This window comes from Phoenix dactylifera, unplaced genomic scaffold (assembly GCF_009389715.1).
Source record: "Phoenix dactylifera cultivar Barhee BC4 unplaced genomic scaffold, palm_55x_up_171113_PBpolish2nd_filt_p 000288F, whole genome shotgun sequence".
NCBI classification, from domain to species: domain Eukaryota; kingdom Viridiplantae; phylum Streptophyta; class Magnoliopsida; order Arecales; family Arecaceae; genus Phoenix; species Phoenix dactylifera.
In genome coordinates, this window is record NW_024067770.1 from 417,213 (window position 1) to 439,334 (window position 22,122).

The 22,122-nt window shown below is 38.8% G+C and overlaps 1 protein-coding gene and 1 long non-coding RNA gene across 6 annotated transcripts in view; one reads left to right on the forward strand and one right to left on the reverse strand.

The window, feature by feature from the left end:
• Window positions 1-22,122, forward strand: part of LOC103704782 (ABC transporter G family member 45-like) — a 79,542-nt gene that overhangs the window by 47,462 nt on the left and 9,958 nt on the right. Inside the window, exons 17-20 of the mRNA XM_008788216.4 lie at window positions 6,967-7,050; window positions 7,129-7,262; window positions 7,366-7,593; window positions 7,674-7,845. Of these exons, the coding sequence (XP_008786438.3) occupies window positions 6,967-7,050; window positions 7,129-7,262; window positions 7,366-7,593; window positions 7,674-7,845 (618 nt within the window). The remainder of the gene's footprint in view (window positions 1-6,966; window positions 7,051-7,128; window positions 7,263-7,365; window positions 7,594-7,673; window positions 7,846-22,122) is intronic.
• Window positions 1-22,122, reverse strand: part of LOC113462576 — a 47,741-nt gene that overhangs the window by 12,755 nt on the left and 12,864 nt on the right. For 3 of the 5 annotated variants that reach the window (XR_003385213.2, XR_003385210.2, XR_003385211.2), the window contains one exon: window positions 4,296-4,377. This is a non-coding gene — a long non-coding RNA (uncharacterized LOC113462576). Of the gene's footprint in view, window positions 1-3,641; window positions 3,798-4,295; window positions 4,378-22,122 lie in introns of all 5 variants that reach the window. The other 2 variants (XR_003385212.2, XR_005507847.1) reach the window with 1 other exon arrangement.

The window sequence follows — 22,122 nt, forward strand, 5'->3', positions numbered from 1 at the left end:
CAATCAATCCCTCCATGCATCACTACCCTTCAGATTTGCTCTCCACTCCCTCTCATCCTTCTCTCCCCTCCCTCCTTTGAAAAATAAAAATTAAAGAAAATTAGGTTGGGTTACCCATACTTAACTATGTACGACATCCCTCGACTAGCACAACATCTAATACCAATTCTAGAAACCTTGGATTATACCTTAATTGCATGATGCTCCAAAAGTATTGAGATTACCTATAAGAAATCCAAAACATTGATTTCACACCCAGCACATTTAGAGTTTACTAGGCACTCCATGTCGGGATGAACGAGGAAGTTGACATTAATGTTTACATGTACATATTAGCATGTCTCACTTTTCCATAGCATCGCGTTGCTTCCATTGTTTTAGTGTTATTAATTTTAAAAAAAAGTGTTTTCTTTGATCAAATTAATTTTTTCTTCTCAAGTTTGTCAAAATAACAAATTTATTGTGTTTTTTGGTCCTAAGCTAACATTAAGCTTCATAAAATTGGTCAAACACAAAAATGTAAAAAAAGAAAACATGAAAATATGTCTTGGCTGCAGTGTTGCCAAGAACTACCAAAGCTTGTGTTACGTATAATACATTCTGGTGGGTACTAGACTAGCATCCAATCGAAATTGGTATCATACTAGGATTTTGAACCTTGCAAGTAATACCAGTAAGTTGTTTGATTTAATTTATTTGATGGTACAATATAATTATTATATCACTCAATCACATTTTTTGAATCATTTTGGCTAAGTTTATCCATGTCCTTCAAAACTTAGGTTTTTTAATAGACAATCGGTCAGGTACCAAGTGTGAACATACAGGCATGAAGCTAATTAGCATAATTCAAACATTTAACAAGTAAGTACCGGTTGCATGCCCAAGCATAAGTACCATTCAATTTAAATTTCATTTAGGTGGGTGGTTTTAGGTCCTTAAGCATCCAACTAGGGTGGGGTGTGGGTTCCATGATTGATGGTTCGATTATTAGGGGATTTTGAGAGATACTTAAAAGTATGCTTAATGAGTTTGGATAGCTAAGATTAGATGGGGTTTATTTATAATCAAGGGTTGGGAACACAGAGCTGCTACACTACAACCCTAGTATAAATTATCTTTAGATTCAATGTGAACAACCATCTTATTCTTCATTTAGAAGTTAGAGGTTTTCAAACTCTAAAATCCATTATTCGTGTTCCATCTTCAATCTTATTCAATTTTAGCCTCTATTCTATTGTTTACCTATTGTGCTTCACTCCCTATACTATGTCAAACTCTCAACAATTGCATAAGCTTGAAACCAAGGTTCGTCGGACCCATGGAATGCCGTACCGGCCCGTACCGGCCGGTACGGGCCGGTACGTACCGGCCCGGTCCTAGACCGGTACCGGAACCACAAGAAAACCGGTTTTCTTGTACGAACCCGCCGGTACGGAGCCTGTACCGGTCGGTACCGGCCGGTACCGCTTGGTACCGGCCTCGTACCGGTGCGAACCGGCCGGTTCGCACCGGTACGAATTTTTTTTTTTTTTTAATGAACCACAGCGCGAGGTGCTGTGGTTTTTGGCTCGCGGTACCGGCCGGTACCGTACCGGACCGGGCCGGTACCGTACCGGTCCGGGCCGGTACCGTACCGGTCCGGGCCGGTACCGTACCGGTCCGGCCCGGTACCGTACCGGTCCGGCCCGGTACCGTACCGGTCCGGCCCGCCACCAGTACGCCGACTGGTACCGGTACGGCGGACCTTGGTCGGACCGACTATACCGACGTACAGGTGGGCACCGATACCGGTACAGTACCGGTTCGCGTGGATACGAAAAAAAACTACGTGCATCCACGAGGCAAAGCGAACAAAAAAACAATGCATCCGCGTGCGAACGCGTTAAATGCCACTCTGTGGCATTAAATGGCCCACGCGGGCTGGTAACCCGCATGGGCGCGCTACCCCGCGAGGGGAACCACGTGCAAGTGCTGGGAATCGCGCGCAGGCATGGTTCCCTGACGGGGAACCGGCCGCAAGTGTGCATTCCCCGCTTGCGCGTCCACGCCCGGACATGCAAAAAAAAAAAAAAATAATGCGCGCGCCCACGTGGGCTCGCTGCTGCACGCAGGAAAGCTGCGCTTGGGCTGGTGCGAACCGGCCCGATTCGCATTGGTACTGGTATGTACCGGTACGTACCGAGCCGGTACGCACCGGTTCAAGTACGGAACCAAATGGTTGGGTCAGAACCAATTTTATATGTTATACTGTCGGCACCGGTTCGCTACGGGCTGAACAGACCGATTCCGGTCGGTTCAGTATACCTAGCTTGAAACTAATCACCACATTCAAAAGGAATAAAAGAAATTGTAAATTTTGGAAATTAGGCTTTTAGAGTTTCAAAACAATAGTAAGGTTCAAAAACACCCAACTTGTTTTCATCCAAAATGCTTGGTAAAATTCTTTTAGAAATGACATTTTTTTTTACATTTTTGAAAGGATCATAATAAGCATTAGGATTTTCAAAGCATGGTCAGAGAAAAAAAGGAAAAAGAAGAAGAAGAAGAAGAAGAAGAAGAAGAAACTTGAATACAAGACACATGGTAGAGACTAGAGATACTTGCAGATGATACAATTGGAATCCACAGAATAGCTGTCCTTGATTCTATTCTTCCTTTTTCTTATCCTCTTCCACCTTCACAAAGGGCTGTGACTTACCGTGATGACATAACTTCTATTGCATTAGTTGATCCATTTAATGATTGCAACTTCTAGCACTTTACGGTCTTAAACCATGGATGGATGTGCACAAGGAGCTGAAAAGTCTCCCAACAGTCATAGTCTCATAGAGGTATTGATACTCCAATTTAACAAAAAAATGATATACAATTTTCATATTGGAACTACTCGTAACAATCAACTGCAAATAACACTTAAATGGCATGATCACTTTTCTAACTGGGGTGACTACAATTCTAAACCTCACCATCCCTACTTGCTTAAGCAGTTTAAGAAAATTCAATCCAAATCTTAAGACAATGAGAATATGTCAGACCAAAATATCTAGAAAGGATTCCATGATGGAGATCGGGGAGCACATATCTACTAATAGTTGTGTTTGAAGAAACTTAGACATATACACATATATAAACTTGCATTTACAAGTACATTTTGGTTCCTAGCATGACATGTATAATATGCATGTAGTTCTCAATGTGTAATATATTATGCCTGTTAGTGAACATATAACTAAGTGGATTGTTAGATAGATTACTAGGATGTAGAAGAACAAAATTATCTTGTCAAATGGAAAAGCACAACTTGATTCTATTGTTCTTAGTAATAACAAATTATCTTTCCTATTGAATGTGGTGTTGTACCTGAGCATCTATAGCCCATTGCAATGCAATTTTTAGAAATCCAATTCAGAATTAAGGATTGTGATCACTTGATTTGGAGATATGTTTCCTAACTTTTTTGCACTTAGGAAACTCTTGACCCACTTAGGTAATAGATGAGGGGGGTGTTTTGCAATGATTCTATACTAGGCTATGGCAAAGTGATGTTGTGTGAGTATATACTGTATAGTTTGATCATCATATTATCTAATTTTGCAGGTTAAAATAAACATGATAAATAAATAATCTATAACTCTTACTAGATTTAGTGGAAGAGGCAAGTGATGGATCTGATAACTAAGGCACCATGGCACGAGTTGTGAGTACATGCACTGTACTGGATCCAAGGTTTTACAGTGCTGGTCCAGGGCAGTCCATGCTGGCTGGCACATACCGTACCCACCAGTGCAAGCACCCTGCACAGGTTGGCAGGGCACCTATTAGTTATTTTTCAAACATTTAAAGTAAAAATGGTCATTATTTTTTTCTATAAAAATTTTATTTCTGCAAGGCGTATCATGCATCCTGGCAAGAAACAGCATGCTGTGCTAACTACTGGCTGGCATGCCCATTGGCACTGTACTTGTTTGGAGCTGCCGCCAAAGCAGACAGAGCAAATAAGCTAGACACTACTGCTTAGTGCTTGTACTAATGAACTAATGCCTGCAAATGTAGAATAATTGTGGCTAGATTATATTTACATATTTAAAGAGATGTTAACTAACATTGATGTCAAAAAATTAAAGCATCAAATAGTTGACTGGCCAAAATAGTAAGACATGCCATATGTTTTCCATACAAATTTTGCTAAAAAAAGAAAAAAGCATACCCAGTTTACTTTTTAGCAGAAAGGAAGGCAAAGTAAAGTGATTCTAGATAGATTATATTTACATATTAAAAGAGGCATATCCAACCTTGATGTCAAGACAAAGCATCAAATATTTGAGTGTTGATCTAACCAAATAGTAAGACATGCCATAAATTTCCCACACTAACCTGAAAAAAAGAAAAGAAAAAAATCATATACAGTTTACTAGGAGATCTTCCACACTTATCCTGACAAAAAGAGAAAAGCATAGGAAGGAGAGCTTGCGATGTCAGTTGCATGCTAAGACTAATAAATGCCATACAAAAGGGGATCCAGAATTAAATTCAAAGTTTGCAATCTGACAAATGAAAAGGTCAAACACATATTAATGATAATGGGATAGAATTACAACACCTGTTGAAAATAAAAAAATCACCTTATAAAAGGAATAAAGGCACTTAAACACAAATGGCTAGTCAATAGGGTCATACTGTCAGATTTTGGTTATTCCTGAGAAGACAGAGGCTAGAGAGGGAAAGACCTCTCTAACCGATGATTGAAACCTTCCAGTTTGGACTGATAAAGAAAGATCCTTTTAAGACTGGCTTGTGGTGAAAACTATCAATAAAATAATTGGTCTCCTAGGCTAAATTGGCATGATTGCAAGGATGAAGAGCAGGCTGGGAAAAAAATTAAATGATGGAAGTCGCAATGGATGACTGCTCAGAGTATAATACAGCTCCCGTTGACAATACACACTTGGAATGACATAATCTAAATGAGGGAAAATCAGAAAGAAGCACATGAGAGACATTTATGTTTGGAAAAATTTATTTTCCAAAGCAATACTTGATACGCTAGCTGCCAACCTAAGAAGCATGGCTGCTTCAAAATCACAAGCCATGTTCATACCAGATATGTATCGGATACCAACACTCATTAATACTTGTCGAATGCATGTCTAATACTTATTTTAAGTATCCATTTTTTTCTAAGTTAAATAAATATTCCAGATACTTCCTAGATACACTTGAGATATGTTCCCAATACCTCTATAAACAAGTAGGAGGCTGTCTTCTTTCTTTTTGTCTATGTAAACACTTTAACAGTAAGAGGTCAATTTTGGAGTATATAATGTTAAAGTTAAAATAGGAGGGATGTTTAGGATCTACAGATTCCAATGATGACCTTGTAAGAGTTGATGCTATTGTATAAGGTACAGACAATGAAATTTCAATAGCATACTATGTTTTATAGATGCTTTTCTACATATATATGTATATATATATATATATATATATATATATATATATATATATATATAGAAAGAGAGAGAGACAGAGAGAGATGGACTTGGCTACACTCGAGTGAATCTCCACTCAGAACCAATCAGATCTACCTAAGGGTCCCAAAGTGATGATCTGAGTCATTGGATGTGATCTACTACCTCTAAACTATTTACAAACCAAAAATCATAGTATTTGGAGACTTTTAGCCTACACATTAAGTGATCAAAAAATAGATATAATACCATTTTATTTAGACTATCCAATTTTTGACCACTTGATGTATAGGCTAGGGTCTTCAAATTACATGATTTTGGTGCCTAAGCAATTTAGAGGTAGTAGATCATATCCAACAGCCCGGATCATTGATTTCGGGCCCTCATTGTCTATATATAAATATGTATATATATATATATATATATATGTATGTATGTATGTATGTATGTATGTATGTATGTGTATATATATATATATGTATGTATGTATGTACATGTATGATTATGTATGGAGTTATGCATGTAGACATGTATAAAATACATATATTTGCTGACATATCCTTGCTGTATCTTATCCTACTTTCAAAATTTGTCATATCAACATATCTTAGGGGTGGCAAACTGACTTGGACCCGCCAACCTATATAAACCCACCTGAAATAAATGGGTATGGGTGGGGCTAATTTCTGATCCGGTCAATTCCAAGTTGACCTGAAATCAAAAGAATTATAAAAAGGTAGGTTTGGGTTTAGCCCCATATGGGTTGGGTCACTCAAGTTGACCTGGTTAGTAACCAACTGGCTCCCAGACCCAGCATAGTTGACAGTTCTCTAATTCTCTTCATATGGTTTGGTTCCCTTAGAAAATGTCATAGAGTATGATGGACAGGGTGGGCCACAAGATTTTAGGATATAAGGTTGCATTTTTATCTAGTTTTATCCTCAGTTAATTTATGATTATCATATATCTTAAATTTTTAAGTTTATTGTCATTATGATGATATTTTCTGAAATTGAATTTGATTTTGTTATTTGTGATCTTGAATGCCATGTTTTTCTTTCTTTCCTAGTTAAATGTATGATGAGTGAAAATTTAAATGGGTTAGTGGGTAGGTATGGAGTTATATAAAATAAATGATGGGGTATGGGTCTAAATTTTCCAACCCAAATATAAATGAGTTGGGTATGAGTCGAGACTTGAGAGTTTTTTGACACAATCCCAACCTGACCTGACCTACTGCCACCCCTAGTGTATCCATATGGTGTCATATCCTTATCTGTATCTGTGTCCATCTTCATAGCCATAGACTAAACCTTCACTTAAAGCAGATAAAAATAATGGATGAAAGCAAAATACCCGATAAAGTAATATACTTACAAATGCTACAGAAGTTTTATTTCAATATCTCTGAAAATATTGATTTGTTAAATGTTTGGAGATAATAACCGCCATGTTAGGTTAACTTTTCTTTTACTCTTTCCCATATTTTTTGCAGTTGCTTCTGATGAAGAAGGGAGGCCAGCTCATATATGGAGGCCCATTGGGTCCTTTATCTCGAAACATGATACGATATTTTGAAGTAAGGAACAAAGTTAATGTGTGTTGTCCGCTAGTAGGATAATCAGATGCATAGTTGACATATAAAGCATCACTGCAGGCTATTCCAGGAGTCCCAAAGATCAGAGATGGTCAAAATCCTGCAGCTTGGATGTTAGATGTGACTTCTCCTGCCATGGAATATAAGCTCCGCATAGACTTTGGAACAATTTTTCATAATTCATCCCTATACATGTACACTCATACCAATTTCTTGAACCATCATACATTAATAAAGATTCCAGAAGCATTCTTACTGCTTGTGACTTACTTTTCTTCATTATTATTTTCATTTTAGAGAGAATATGCAACTGGTTGATGAGCTGAGCAAAGCGCAAACTAATTCAAGGGATTTGCATTTCCCTTCCAAGTATGCAAAAAGCTTTATCTCCCAGTGTATTGCTTGCATGTGGAAACAGCATAGGTCCTACTGGAAAAACCCAGAACACAACATAGTCAGATTCATCATCACAATTTCAACTGCACTTCTATTTGGCACAGTCTTCCTGGGCACTGGTTCTAACATGTATGCTCCCAAATATGTGTATTTCTCCTTTCTTCCTTGGATCATTTGACTCAGATAATTTTATATATATTGAATAACAGAACAACAGAACAAGATATTTTCAACATTCTAGGGGCTATGTACGGTTCGGCAATGTTTGTAGGCTTTGCAAATGGCTCTATACTACAGCCTGTTGTGGAAATCGAGAGGACAGTATTTTATCGTGAAAGAGCTGCTGGGATGTTTTCTTCCATGCCATATGCCATTGCTCAGGTACTCTTGTCTCTTCACTAATTATATGTAGCATGGACAATTAAATCAACACTTCGACTAGTAGGAGAACTGCCAAAAATGAATTTAATCATTCCCTGGCTAATTTTTGCTTATTTTGGTATTTACTTGGGTTTAATTTCTGTTAGGAATCCAAGGCAGTTTCTTTTCTTTTTTTTCTAAACAATTAAGCAAGGTTAGCCAAACCAGTGCCATGACCCGTACCAGTCAGCTAACGGTTCAGTATCGTACCGACATACAGTATGGTGTAGCGTGTCTGTTCCAAACCGGCATGCCTTTTTTTTTATTTTTTAAGATTTAATAAAAAATGATCATTTTTTTATTTTTGAATATTTCAAGTATAATTTGATGTTTCTTGATGTCTGATGTTTTTATCATTCAGTACACCTTAAATGATGCTTCTTAACGTTCTGGCATGATTTTTCTGTGTTACCGTATCATTGCTCTGAAACAATGCTACCTTAGGAAAGCAAAAATTTGGCAAATCTGTATCATTGGGTTTGCTACCCCCAGCTTTTTGTCAGAGCATCGGGCCTGAGGATGATAGTGTTATTTTGATGATTAACAAGCAATTATCTAGAGTATGTTATAAGTTAAATTGATACTTCATTTATAAGACTATTACTCTCAGGATATTTGTATAAATTCATATAGATACATTTCATTGTTTATTTGAATGAATCTAACCTTGAGATGCAGCAAAGTGTGGATTGAGTCGACCCAAAGGATGATTGGGTCGACCCCGGCACATCAAGAAATCATTTGGCACACTTCTGCAAAAATGGCACAGATGAACAGTGAGTTGGGTCGACCCAAGGAAAGCATGAGTCGACCCAAACATCAAGATCCTCAAAACAAGACAGAACAATGGTTCTCTGGATTCACTGAGAGGGTCGACCCAAGAAGTAGTTGAGTCGACCCAAGCTTGAGTCGACCCAAACCCTGAGAGGGTCGACCCAAAGGCAAGACAGAAAAGAAGACAGAAAATGGTTCTCTGGAATTACTGAGAGGGTCGACCCAAGAAGAAGTTGAGTCGACCCAAGTGAACTTTGAGTCGACCCAAAGAATGGTTGGGTCGACCCAAGGGAAGGAAGGCTGAATTTCAAGTTTCTGTGTTTTCTGAGAGAGTCGACCCAAGGAATGTTTGAGTCGACCCAAGTGAAAGTTGGGTCGACCCAAGGACAGGTTGAGCCGACCCAAACACGGGCTGAAACATAACGGCTAGTTCTGCAGATGTACTTTTTGTCCTTCCCAAAGTCAGTAACGGCTAGTTTTTGAATTCTAACCATTGGGGCTTGTCCAATGGATGTAGGAGACTATTTAAAGTGGCACTATTCATTAGATAGAACAACTTTTGAAAGGAACATCCAAGAGTACACAAGAAAACAAAAGTGCCCTAATCTTCTTCATCCAAGTGCTTCATTCAAGAATCAAAGAAAGGGGTTGAGCAGATTCAAAGAGTCATCAAGAGCTCCATCCTCCCTTGTAGAGTGAAGCATCCTTGACAAAGAAGAGAGAAGCCACTTCAAAGCGATAAATATTTTCTATACTCTTCTTTGTAGTTTATATTGTTTCATTTGCTCATTTAGGAGTTTAAATCTTCTTTCTTTATTTGTTAAACAACTTGTAAAGGTTGGTTGGTGAGCCCGGAAAACCAACGGAGTAGGTTGATTGGTGAACCCGGAAAACCAATTGTAAAGGTTCGTTGGTGAGCCCGCAAAACCAACAAAGGTTTTTGGTGAACCCGGAAAACCAAAGTGTATAGGTTCGTTGGTGAGCCCGTAAAACCAACAAAGGTTTCTGGATTGTGAGCCCGGAAAACAATCCAACTGTAATCCGCAAGATTATAGTGAATTCCCAAGGGGTCGCTTGGGGAGTGGACGTAGGTGCTAAGAAGAGCACCGAACCACTATACTTTGTGTTGTTTGTGTTGTGATTTACTTTAGCTTACTAACCATCCATTTGACTTGAGTAAGATAGTTCAAATTTAAAAGAAACCAATTCACTCCCCCCCCTCTTGGCGTGTCACCTTGGGCAACAAGTGGTATCAGAGCAAGGTGCTCTAATAGTACTCATTGATCTCACAATCAAGAGTTAAAGATCATGACAACCCAAGTGGGATGTTCTATGAGTGAGGGGCAATCCACAAATAGACCACCTCTATTTAATGGCACAAACTACACATATTGGAAAGCTAGAATGAGGATATTCATTCAAGCTTCAGACTATGAACTATGGCAAATCATCACTAGAGGACCTCACACACCCACACTTAACATAGAGGGCACTATCATACCCAAACCAGAAATGGATTGGAATGAAAGTGATAGAAGATTAGCACAGTTAAATGCAAAAGCTATAAATGTACTTTACTGCTCATTAGATGTAAATGAATTTAATAGAATATCTACTTGCACTACTGCCAAAGAAATTTGGGACAGACTTGAGGTCACACATGAAGGGACCAATCAAGTTAAGGAGTCAAAGATAAACATATTAGTACACAAGTATGAATTGTTTAAAATGGAATCTACTGAGTCCATAACTGATATGTTTACTCGTTTTACTGACATTATAAATGGGCTTAAGAGTTTAGGAAAGTCTTACTCTAACTCTGATTTGGTGCGAAAAATTCTCAGGTCTCTACCAAGGAATTGGGAGGCCAAGGTAACCGCTATTCAAGAAGCAAAGGACCTCAACACACTGCAGTTAGAGGAGCTTCTAGGATCACTCATGACCCATGAGTTGACAATGAGGCAAAATTCAGAAGATGAGGTCAAGAGAAGAAAGCCCATCGCCCTAAAGACTACCACCCCTAAACAACTAACTGAATCAGAAGATTCAGATGATGATGAAGAAATCGATGAAGAAGGGATGGCTGTGCTTGGGAGAAATTTCAGAAAATTAATGAGAGGTAAGAATAGGTTCCATAAAAAGAAACCCTTCCTTAAAGGTAACTCAAGCAAAGAAAAGGGTAAGGACAAAGAAAAGGAAAAAGCAACTCCCATTTGCTATGAGTGTAACAAACCCGGGCATTATAAGATAGATTGCCCAGATTTGAAGTGGATGGCAAGAAAGTTGAAAAAGAAGAATTTCATGGCTGAATGGAGTGAAAGCAAGGAATCAAGTTCGGAGGAGGAAGATCATCAAGAGAAGGCCCAAATGTGTCATATGGCCAATGACGATGAGGTAGATTCTGAACTTGACTGTGATTTTACTGTTGATGAATTACATGATGCATTCTTAGAACTCATGGAAGAACATAAGAAACTAATTAATAGAAATAAAGTTCTAAAAGAAGAAAATCAATCTCTTATTAAGGACAAGTTAAAACTATCTCATACCTGTGAAACTTTGAGTAGGAAACTTACAAATGAAACCAAGGATCTAATTGCTGAAAATATCAAGCTAAAAGAAGATGCTGAAAAATATAAATCCTTGGTAGATAAATTTACACTTAGTTCTACCAAATTAAATATGATTCTTGATAGCCAAAAGCTGTATATGATAAGGCTGGTTTAGGATATAGAACAAATAGGAAACAAAAATTCTTAAAGAACATTTTTGTAAAAGCTAAAAGTGAAAATATTACTTGTTATTGCTGCAATAAGTTAGGACATAGAGCATATGAATGTAACTTTAGAAAGTCCAGTCAAAACAAATCAAGTTATAATCAAAAGATTAAATTCAAGAAAGTTTGGGTTCCAAAAGGAACATGGAGTACTAACCCTAAAGGACCCAACTTAGTTTGGGTACCTAAAGTTTCTTCTTGATCTTGATTGCAGGTGTGTCTTACAGCTGATAAAGTGGAAAAACAATGGTATCTAGATAGCGGCTGTTCAAGACACATGACCGGTGACGTAGATCAATTTGTCACCTTAGAATCAAAGAAAAGTGGAGTAGTAACCTATGGAGACAATGGTAAAGGGCATATCATTGGAAAGGGTAAAATTTTCATTGCTCCATCTATTTTTATAGAAAATGTCTTATTAGTTAAGAGTTTGAAACATAACCTTCTTAGTATAAGTCAATTTTGTGATAAAGGGTTTAAAGTTACATTTGAAGCATCTGTATGCATAATCACTAATCCTAAAGATAATAGCATTGTACTTGTAGGACAAAGGCAAAGAAATATTTACTTAGTAGATCTTCATGAGTTAGGCAAGAAAAATGGTTTATGCTTAATTACTAATGAAGAAAAGAAAAATGAAACTAGTTGGCTTTGGCATCGAAGATTAGGACATGCTAGTATGGAATTAATATCAAAACTAGTTAAGAAGGAATTAATAAAAGATGTGCCAAAATTGATCTTTGAAAAGGACAAAATATGTGGACCATGTTCATTGGGAAAACAAACTAAATCATCTTTCAAATCGAAGAATGTAGTATCAACAACTAGACCATTTGAACTCATACACATGGATTTATTTGGACCTACTAGAACTGCAAGTCTAGGAGGGAAGAAATATGGACTAGTTATTGTTGATGATTTTTCAAGGTATACATGGGTTTCATTTTTGGCACATAAGAATGAAGCATTTTCAGAAATTTTGAAACTATATAATAATATCATAAATGAAAAGAAACTCACCTTAGTAGCAATTCGAAGTGATCATGGTACGGAATTTGAAAATCAACACTTTGAAGAATTTTGCACTAAAAATGGAATATCACATCAATTTTCAGCACCTAGAACGCCTCAACAAAATGGGGTTGTTGAAAGGAAAAATAGGACATTGGCAGAAATGGCACGCACAATGTTGTGTGAGTCAAATCTTCCAAAGTACTTTTGGGCTGAAGCTATAAACACTGCTTGCCATATTCTAAATCGAGTTTTAATACAACCTATAACCAAGAAAACTCCTTATGAACTCTGGAAGAATAAGAAACCAACTGCTAAATATCTTAAAGTTTTTGGATGTAGATGTTTCATCTTAAACAATGGCAAGGAGGATCTAAGTAAATTTGATGCCAAGTCAGATGAAGGTATCTTCTTAGGATACTCCACATCTAGCAGGGCATACAGAGTATTCAATAAAAGAACCTTAGTAGTGGAAGAGTCAGTCAATATTATATTTGATGAGTCTGATAGTGAGTCTGCTAGGAAAGAAAATATTGTTGATGATGATACAGGAATTATCGACTTTGAAAAGTTGAATATTGATGACGTGCCAAATCAAGATAAGGGAGATGATAGCGTGCCACCACAATCCCAAAACTTGCCAAAGGAATGGAGGTATGCATATGGACATCCTAAAGACTTAATCATTGGTGTCCATCTCAAGGGGTAAGAACTCGATCATCTCTTAGGAATTTAAATGATTATCTTGCTTTCGTTTCACAATTAGAACCTAAGACTTATGAAGAAGCTGAAAAAGATACTAACTGGATAAATGCCATGCAAGAAGAATTAAATCAATTCAAAAGAAGTAATGTATGGACATTAACTGAAAGACCAAAGCATAATTCAGTAATTGGAACAAAATGGATATTTAGAAATAAATTAGATGAAAATGGATTAGTTATAAGAAATAAGGCTAGACTTGTAGCTAAGGGATACAATCAAGAAGAAGGAATAGATTTTGATGAGACATTTGCTCCTGTAGCTAGATTAGAGGCTATTAGATTACTTCTAGCATTTGCATGTTTCATGGATTTCAAATTATATCAAATGGATGTGAAGAGTGCATTCTTAAATGGTTTTATTGAGGAGGAAGTATATGTAGAACAACCTCCAGATTTTGAGAATCATGAATTGCCAAATCATGTCTTTAAACTACATAAAGCATTGTATAGATTAAAGCAAGCACCTAGGGCTTGGTATGATCGATTAAGCAAATTTCTGCTTAATAATGACTTTAGTAGAGGAAATGTAGATAAAACTCTATTTCTCAAAAGAAAGGACAAAAATCTATTAGTGATACAAATATATGTAGATGACATAATCTTTGGTGCCACAAATGATACTCTTTGCAAAGAATTTGCTGATTTAATGCATGGAGAATTTGAAATGAGTTTGATGGAAGAACTAAGCTTCTTTCTAGGATTACAAATCAAACAAACTAAAGAAGGCATTTTCATTCATCAAACTAAGTATACAAAGGAAATACTAAAGAAGTTTGGGAATGAAAATCATAAGGGAGTAGGCACTCCAATGAATCCTACTAGCAAGCTAGACAAGGATGAAAAAAGGAAGAGTATTGATATCAAGCTCTATAGAGGACTAATTGGATCCTTGCTCTATCTTACTGCTAGTAGACCCGACATCGTATTTAGTGTAGGAATATGTGCTAGATACCAATCGGATCCTAAGGAGTCACATTTAAGTGCTGTTAAGAGAATCCTTAGATATTTAAGAGGAACTACCAATATAGGGCTATGGTACTCAAGGGACTCCTGTCTAAATTTGCTTGCGTATTCAGATGCTGATTTTGCCGGATGCAAATTAGATAGGAAGAGCACAAGTGGCACATGTCAATTCTTAGGAAATAACTTAGTATCATGGTTTAGCAAAAAGCAGAATTCAGTGGCACTGTCCACAGCTGAAGCTGAATATATAGCTGCTGGTAGTTATTGTGCTCAAGTATTATGGCTTAAGCAACAACTAGAAGACTATGGAGTTAAACTAGATAATATTCCTATTAAGTGTGATAATACTAGTGCCATCAATCTTACTAAAAATCCAGTTCAGCACTCTAAAGCCAAACACATAGAAATAAGGTACCATTTTATTAGGGATCATGTGCAAAATGGAAATATATGTATTGAGCATATATGCACTGAAAACAATTAGCCGACATATTTACGAAACCATTGAGTGAAGATAGATTCTGCATGCTAAGGAGGAAATTAGGCATATGTGATCCTTTTTATTGAAGAAATATAAAAGGGAGCTAGTAGTCTCATGATACATTCTTCCAATTTCTAAAATCCCATGAAACATGAGTCAAATTTGTTATCTAGAGATTCCTTACTCATGTATCATTGTCCCATAAAGAGTTTATAAGGATTGGAAGCAAGAAAAATTCTTAGAAGCAAAAAGGAAGAGAAAAAAAAAAAAAAATTCTGCACTTGGGTCGACCCAACCCAGAATAGGGTCGACCCAACGTTGAGTCGACCCAAGAAAAATCTTGAGTCGACCCAATGTCGGGACCCCACTGTTAAAAGGGGACCCGAGAGCATTGTTAGGGCACTGTTTGCCCTTGTCCTCTTCTGAATACTCTAATCCCCACTCTCCAAACTCCTCCAAACTCCTCCAAACAGTAGATTACCTTGAGATCTTAGAGAAATGGGACCCAAAAGAGCCGTAGCCAAGAGATCCGGAAGAGTCACACGGATCCAACGGGAGGAAAGGCAACCTACGGAGCCATCTACCGTGTCTCCACGACGTGAGGCACGTGCGGAGGCCCCTCCTCCTCCTTCCCCCTCAGTGATACTTGCAAGATTTGCGGGGAGACCGGTTACAACGGAGAGAAGGATCCATTCCGAGTTCTTTGATCAAGAAGGGTTTCGGTTGAGGGAATGGATCCAAAGGCAAGGTTGGGAGTATCTTTGCTCCCTAGACGTGATGATCTACCCCGGATTGGTTCAGGAGTTCTATGCCTTCCTCAAAACTGGGATGGGAGGGCTTGTTTCGGAAGTTCGAGGGGTTCGAGTTCGAGTTTCCGAGGAGAGCTTGAGTGAGCTACTTCATCTACCCTGCGTAGGAGCCACTCCGAAAAAGCCTGAAAACAAAATGAGAGCTCTACAGTTGATCATGGAAAATGAGAACTTCGACTTTTCCGCGAAGGTAATAGCTAGTTCTCTTACTGCTGAAATGAGATTACTGCTCAGTATAATAAATAGAATCTTATTTCCAAAGACCGGGAGATTCGATCTCATCACAGAGCGAGATCTAGCAGTGATGGAGTGTATGATTCAGGGGATTCCCCTAAATCTTCCGGCCATGATACTGAGACAGATGAGGAAGGTGATGTGCAACTCCAGGGTATCACTACCTTATGGTATGATACTCACCTTGATTTTTCGACAGCACGGTTTAGCTCTCGAGGAGGAGGCATCCAAGAGTCTGCATCATACTGACACATACACTGCACGGACACTTATACGCATGGGATATGAGAAAGTGAACGGGCAGTGGATTCACACTGGAGCAGGCATTCAGGGTGAGGCACCAGAGGGAGATGCACCAGAGGATGAGGATGAGGAGCATATGGATCATCCTCCTGCACCTTCAGAGGCTGGACCATCATCATCCGTTCCTCCGAGAGATACGGATGAGTTCTGGAGCAGGATGACTGAGCTCATGTCAGCTCAGGCGAGGACTATCACTGACGGGCTGACGAGCCGATTGGACGCCCGATTGGACGTCATGTCTGCTGAGATCAGTGATCTGAGGCAGCAGATAGGAGCACTCCGGAGAGAGAGAGAGACCCATGGACCATCTGTGCCACAGGCTGCTGAGTCAGAGATTTCGGCACAGAGTCATCCAGCTCGTCGTGCTACACGCCAGACACAGTCTCACCAGGCTCGACCTCCCCTCGCCACGTACACTAGGAGGATGAGGACTAGATCCCAGCCATTAGAATCTCCCTAGGCTGATCTTAGCATCTATGTTTAGAGCCTAGGCTAGATATCTAGTTCTCATATGTATTTTGCTTTTATCATGTATCTTTAAACTTTGATTCAGGAACATTGTATCTGTTTTTGTTTTTGGCATGAATGTATGAAAATGTTCCCATTTTGATCAATGAAGTTTGAAGCTTGGTATTTATTGCATCTTTCCCATGTATCTTTTTGATGATAACAAAAAGGGGGAGAAGTAAAGAAAGAGTATTTATTTTAGGAGAAGTAAAGATCTTAGGGGAGAAGTAAAGATATTGTTTAGAGTAAGTAAAGAAAGAATAATAAGAGCAAAAGTAAAGAAAGTTAAAGAAAGGAGAAGTAAAGAAAAAGAAATAAGAAGTTATGTAAAGAAAGAGAAATAAGAACTTATGCAAGAAAAGAGAAATAATTGGGCAAACAAATTGAAAATCATATAAGAAAGCTTATGCATCTAAGGGGGAGCAATTTGTAACAATGAAAATCATCAAATCAAAAATTTCTATCAAATTTCAGAATTTGGCACATATAATTTCAAAATTTGGCACGCACCTCTCGCACCCCGATACATAACCTGAAACTCATATTTTATCTCAAATTTTTGAAGTTTCATCGTTAATGAATTATAAATGAAAGGGGGAGCAATTCAAAAAGTCAAATTGGCAACATTTAAATGAAATAGGGGGAGATTTCACTCTTATATATGAAAAGCTGAAATTCATCAAGTTAAGCCCTTTCAAAAACTGATCTTAAAGACAAGTATCAATAGGCTCATACTCTTTATTTTGTAATCATCAAAAAGGGGAAGATTGAGGATGATAGTGTTATTTTGATGATTAACAAGCAATTATCTAGAGTATGTTATAAGTTAAATTGATACTTCATTTATAAGACTATTACTCTCAGGATATTTGTATAAATTCATATAGATACATTTCATTGTTTATTTGAATGAATCTAACCTTGAGATGCAGCAAAGTGTGGATTGAGTCGACCCAAAGGATGATTGGGTCGACCCCGGCACATCAAGAAATCATTTGGCACACTTCTGCAAAAATGGCACGGATGAACAGTGAGTTGGGTCGACCCAAGGAAAGCATGAGTCGACCCAAACATCAAGATCCTCAAAACAAGACAGAACAATGGTTCTCTGGATTCACTGAGAGGGTCGACCCAAGAAGTAGTTGAGTCGACCCAAGCTTGAGTCGACCCAAACCCTGAGAGGGTCGACCCAAAGGCAAGACAGAAAAGAAGACAGAAAATGGTTCTCTGGAATTACTGAGAGGGTCGACCCAAGAAGAAGTTGAGTTGACCCAAGTGAACTTTGAGTCGACCCAAAGAATGGTTGGGTCGACCCAAGGGAAGGAAGGCTGAATTTCAAGTTTCTGTGTTTTCTGAGAGAGTCGACCCAAGGAATGTTTGAGTCGACCCAAGTGAAAGTTGGGTCGACCCAAGGACAGGTTGAGCCGACCCAAACACGGGCTGAAGCATAACGGCTAGTTCTGCAGATGTACTTTTTGTCCTTCCCAAAGTCAGTAACGGCTAGTTTTTGAATTCTAACCATTGGGGCTTGTCCAATGGATGTAGGAGACTATTTAAAGTGGCACTATTCATTAGATAGAACAACTTTTGAAAGAAACATCCAAGAGTACACAAGAAAACAAAAGTGCCCTAATCTTCTTCATCCAAGTGCTTCATTCAAGAATCAAAGAAAGGGGTTGAGCAGATTCAAAGAGTCATCAAGAGCTCCATCCTCCCTTGTAGAGTGAAGCATCCTTGACAAAGAAGAGAGAAGCCACTTCAAAGCGATAAATATTTTCTATACTCTTCTTTGTAGTTTATATTGTTTCATTTGCTCATTTAGGAGTTTAAATCTTCTTTCTTTATTTGTTAAACAACTTGTAAAGGTTGGTTGGTGAGCCCGGAAAACCAACGGAGTAGGTTGATTGGTGAACTCGGAAAACCAATTGTAAAGGTTCGTTGGTGAGCCCGTAAAACCAACAAAGATTTTTGGTGAACCCGGAAAACCAAAGTGTAAAGGTTCGTTGGTGAGCCCGTAAAACCAACAAAGGTTTTTGGATTGTGAGCCCGGAAAACAATCCAACTGTAATCCGCAAGATTATAGTGAATTCCCAAAGGGTCGCTTGGGGAGTGGACGTAGGTGCTAAGGAGAGCACCGAACCACTATACTTTGTGTTGTTTGTGTTGTGATTTGCTTTAGCTTACTAACCATCCATTTGACTTGAGTAAGATAGTTCAAATTTAAAAGAAACCAATTCACCCCCCCCTCTTGGCGTGTCACCTTGGGCAACAGGGCCGAAACCAAAATGTAAAGGAAAAGCCAATGATTATGACTTTGCATGCCAGGAGAAGCAACATTAAATATCCTAAAATCAATTAGTGAAATACAAAACATACAATAATACAATTAATCAGATATATTTAAAATATAACATACATATTGACATTTAAAATCTCGTTGAGTAGTGATGTCTCTCGTAGATTTTGAGATCGTTAACATAATCAAGAAGCATATCAACCGATCAACCCACTTCTTTAACCAAATGGCATTATAGTCTTGTACGCTCATCCCATAAGGTACATGCTCTGGGTTATAACCAGTCTCGGATCTCTTTAGCTCTGGGAGGTGTCCTTTGCTTTCTGAACCGTAAGGTAATAGTCACTGAAAAACAATGCCTTAGACGCAACATATCCATATACGTATGAGTCATAAGCTACCTATAACTGTGGATAATAGGATCCAGCATATAACCTGAAATATAATACATCCACAGATCCTACTCTACGCGCGAGGTCATCTACAACTATATCATATCCTCCTGAACGATCTTAAAGAGCCCATCTCTTGTATGCTATACTATCCTCGCGGGTTCTACTAGCTTGTGCATTATGGTCCCTATCCCGCATGGAATACGTAAACTGGGACTCACCGATAAATCGAAGACTATCCTGCGACTGTCTCATAAATAGTAGTTTTATGTCCACTTCCTCTAACCATCAAATTTATGATCACCAAAACTATCATCGCTGCTCTCCATGGTCTCTGAGTCTAAGTGAACTGACTCCTCCACTCTCCATCAAAGCAGCAATTGTCTTTCCCTTTCTTTTTCGACTGTGTTGAGCAGCCGCCTGCTTTTCCTTCATGCCCCTCTCTATCTGGCCATGCTGGGAGAATAAATGTCACCTTCCTAACTGAGTCGACCAGATATCATGGTAGCCTTGTCTAAGCAACTCTCGGTTATATCTCTAGGAGGATGTCTCAAATATTGAGTCATGTGATGATCGGCTCCCCACTAATCTTTATGGCTATAGCTGATCAGCTGAAAGCATGCATAAAATGTTGCGATCTACCCATTGCTATGCATCCATCCTAGCCTCAATAGCTATGAAACTAGCCGATCGTGGAGGCAATCTTGGCTCATCGAGCTCCGACTCCTGCTGCTGATCCACAAGCCATTCGATCATGAGATCATCCTTATCCTGAGCGAAAAAATTGTGAATTGGATTTGTATACTTCAGCTCCACTTCCTCCTGAATCACTTAGCCACTTAAGATTTTTCGCCGATAGACCAAAATAAATCCATCATTCGTTGATATCTAATATACTTGGATTTAAAGTTTTCTTACTTACAACAACTGCTGAGACCCCAAAGCTATCAGTACCCTCCCTAAATATATTTTTTTTACAAAATAAGATATATTTTATAATATGTTAATAATTGAAAACACGAGTTAATTTACCCATGCCACTTAAGTTAACTTACTACTTCTAGATACAGAACTGTGACTTTTGGATCAGGTTCCATCTTGTAGATCATATTATGTGAGGTGGCCAGAAGTTTCTTATCTATATTGATCTCAGGAATGGTGTACAGAAACCTTGGATTCAAGTAGTAAGCTACAGATAAAGTTTGTAATTATTTTAGTAAAACTTTATACCCAAGGTCCGCTGTACCGACTGTGCCGACGTTACGGTGGGCACCGGTACCAGTACGGTACTGGTACCATACCGAACCGACCGGTACCGTACCGGTTCGGCTGGTTCGGGTCAAAAACAAAAAAAAAATTGAGATCGGTACGGGCCGGTATCGGCTTGGTACGGATCGGTACCGGCCGGTACGGATTGCGAATAGTCGGAACCGAAAAATATAGCTATACCGTACCGGTTCCGTCCGGCACCGGTACATACCGGCCCGTACCGATCCGTACCGATCGGCACGGCAGACCATGCTTTACAAGTACTAAAACAACCAAATTGTCAATATTCTTGCTTTATCTGCTAGATGCAACTTCCAACCCATCTAGTAATCTCGCCTCTGCTTAATGATTTTGATGTACTCCGAGGCATGCTTTGGATCTATCTCCCTAATCTGATTCTTTATGCTCTCCATCATATGATATCATAAGCCCATCTGGAGGTACCTTTCGCTGTCCACGGCCCAAAGCACTTCATACAATGGCTTGAAAGCCTTCATTATCTTCTTGACCCACTGACAGAACGTCTACCCCATCACCAAATTCTCCATATAGCTCCCCTCAGTGCCGACCCTCGCAAATCTGCTCTCCTGTCACTCGGCACCCGACAAACATCTAACACAAGCCCGCTTTCATCTCAAGAAGGCTACCAAGTGCAATGTAGTTAGTATAGAAAACCGTGACACACCTGATCTCAAGATCTTCCCCCCTGCATACCTCCTCATCAATGATAAGATCTACATGTTGTTAAAAATAAATCTGGTGATGGACTGAGCTATCTTCAATATTTTCTATACCCTATGAATCTTTTCAATCTCCATTAACATGAGATCGATACAATGTGCAGTATATGGAGTCTAAAAAAATATAGTCGTCGCTCCATCAAGATCTCTCTGATGGCTTTATACTGTGGCTCGCTATCGGTAATGACCTACATGATATTCTCCTCTCTTACCTGATCAGTCACCTCCTCTATCAATCTAAGGATATATATGGCATCGTTCACCTAATCGGATTATCAACTGACTTATGGAATAAAATCTTCGTGTTATAGTATGTCAAGAAATTGATATTCCACCTGGTAGGACCAGTCCAACCATCATACATCATCATTAGTCTGTATGTGGACCACTTGCTCTAATATAAAGCAATCCACTTCTGTAGCTTCTTATTATTGACAAAAGCTCACCATAGATATTCTTCAATCCTAAAAGATCTACACCAGGACCAGCGCCTTTATAAAAAAAATAACAGACCTATAGTATGTGTTGCCTGTTACATTAGCTGGGATGTGGCTGAAATGGAACTAAGATCCAATTGCTCACCATATATCCTTCTTCTTGTCCTTCGGCATAGTGTCAACTCAACCCTCTACTGCTTCGAATCCTTGGTGGGAAAGGCATGTGAATCTAGATCATGGATGGTGGCCGCTGATGGAATCTCTTTGGAGGACTTCTTTCAGCTACCAAAATCTTTTAGCATAGATGCGATATGGCTACTGCCTCTACAGATGGCCTTTCTTACTAAGGAGATCCTTCTGAATTCTAAATCTGCTCTGCTAGTCACAGAATCAGAGCTCGACTCGTAGTGTGAGGACCCAAATCAAGCCTTAAGCCTAGCAATCTCATTCTGTTGCCACTAATCATCCAGGCTCGCCTAAAG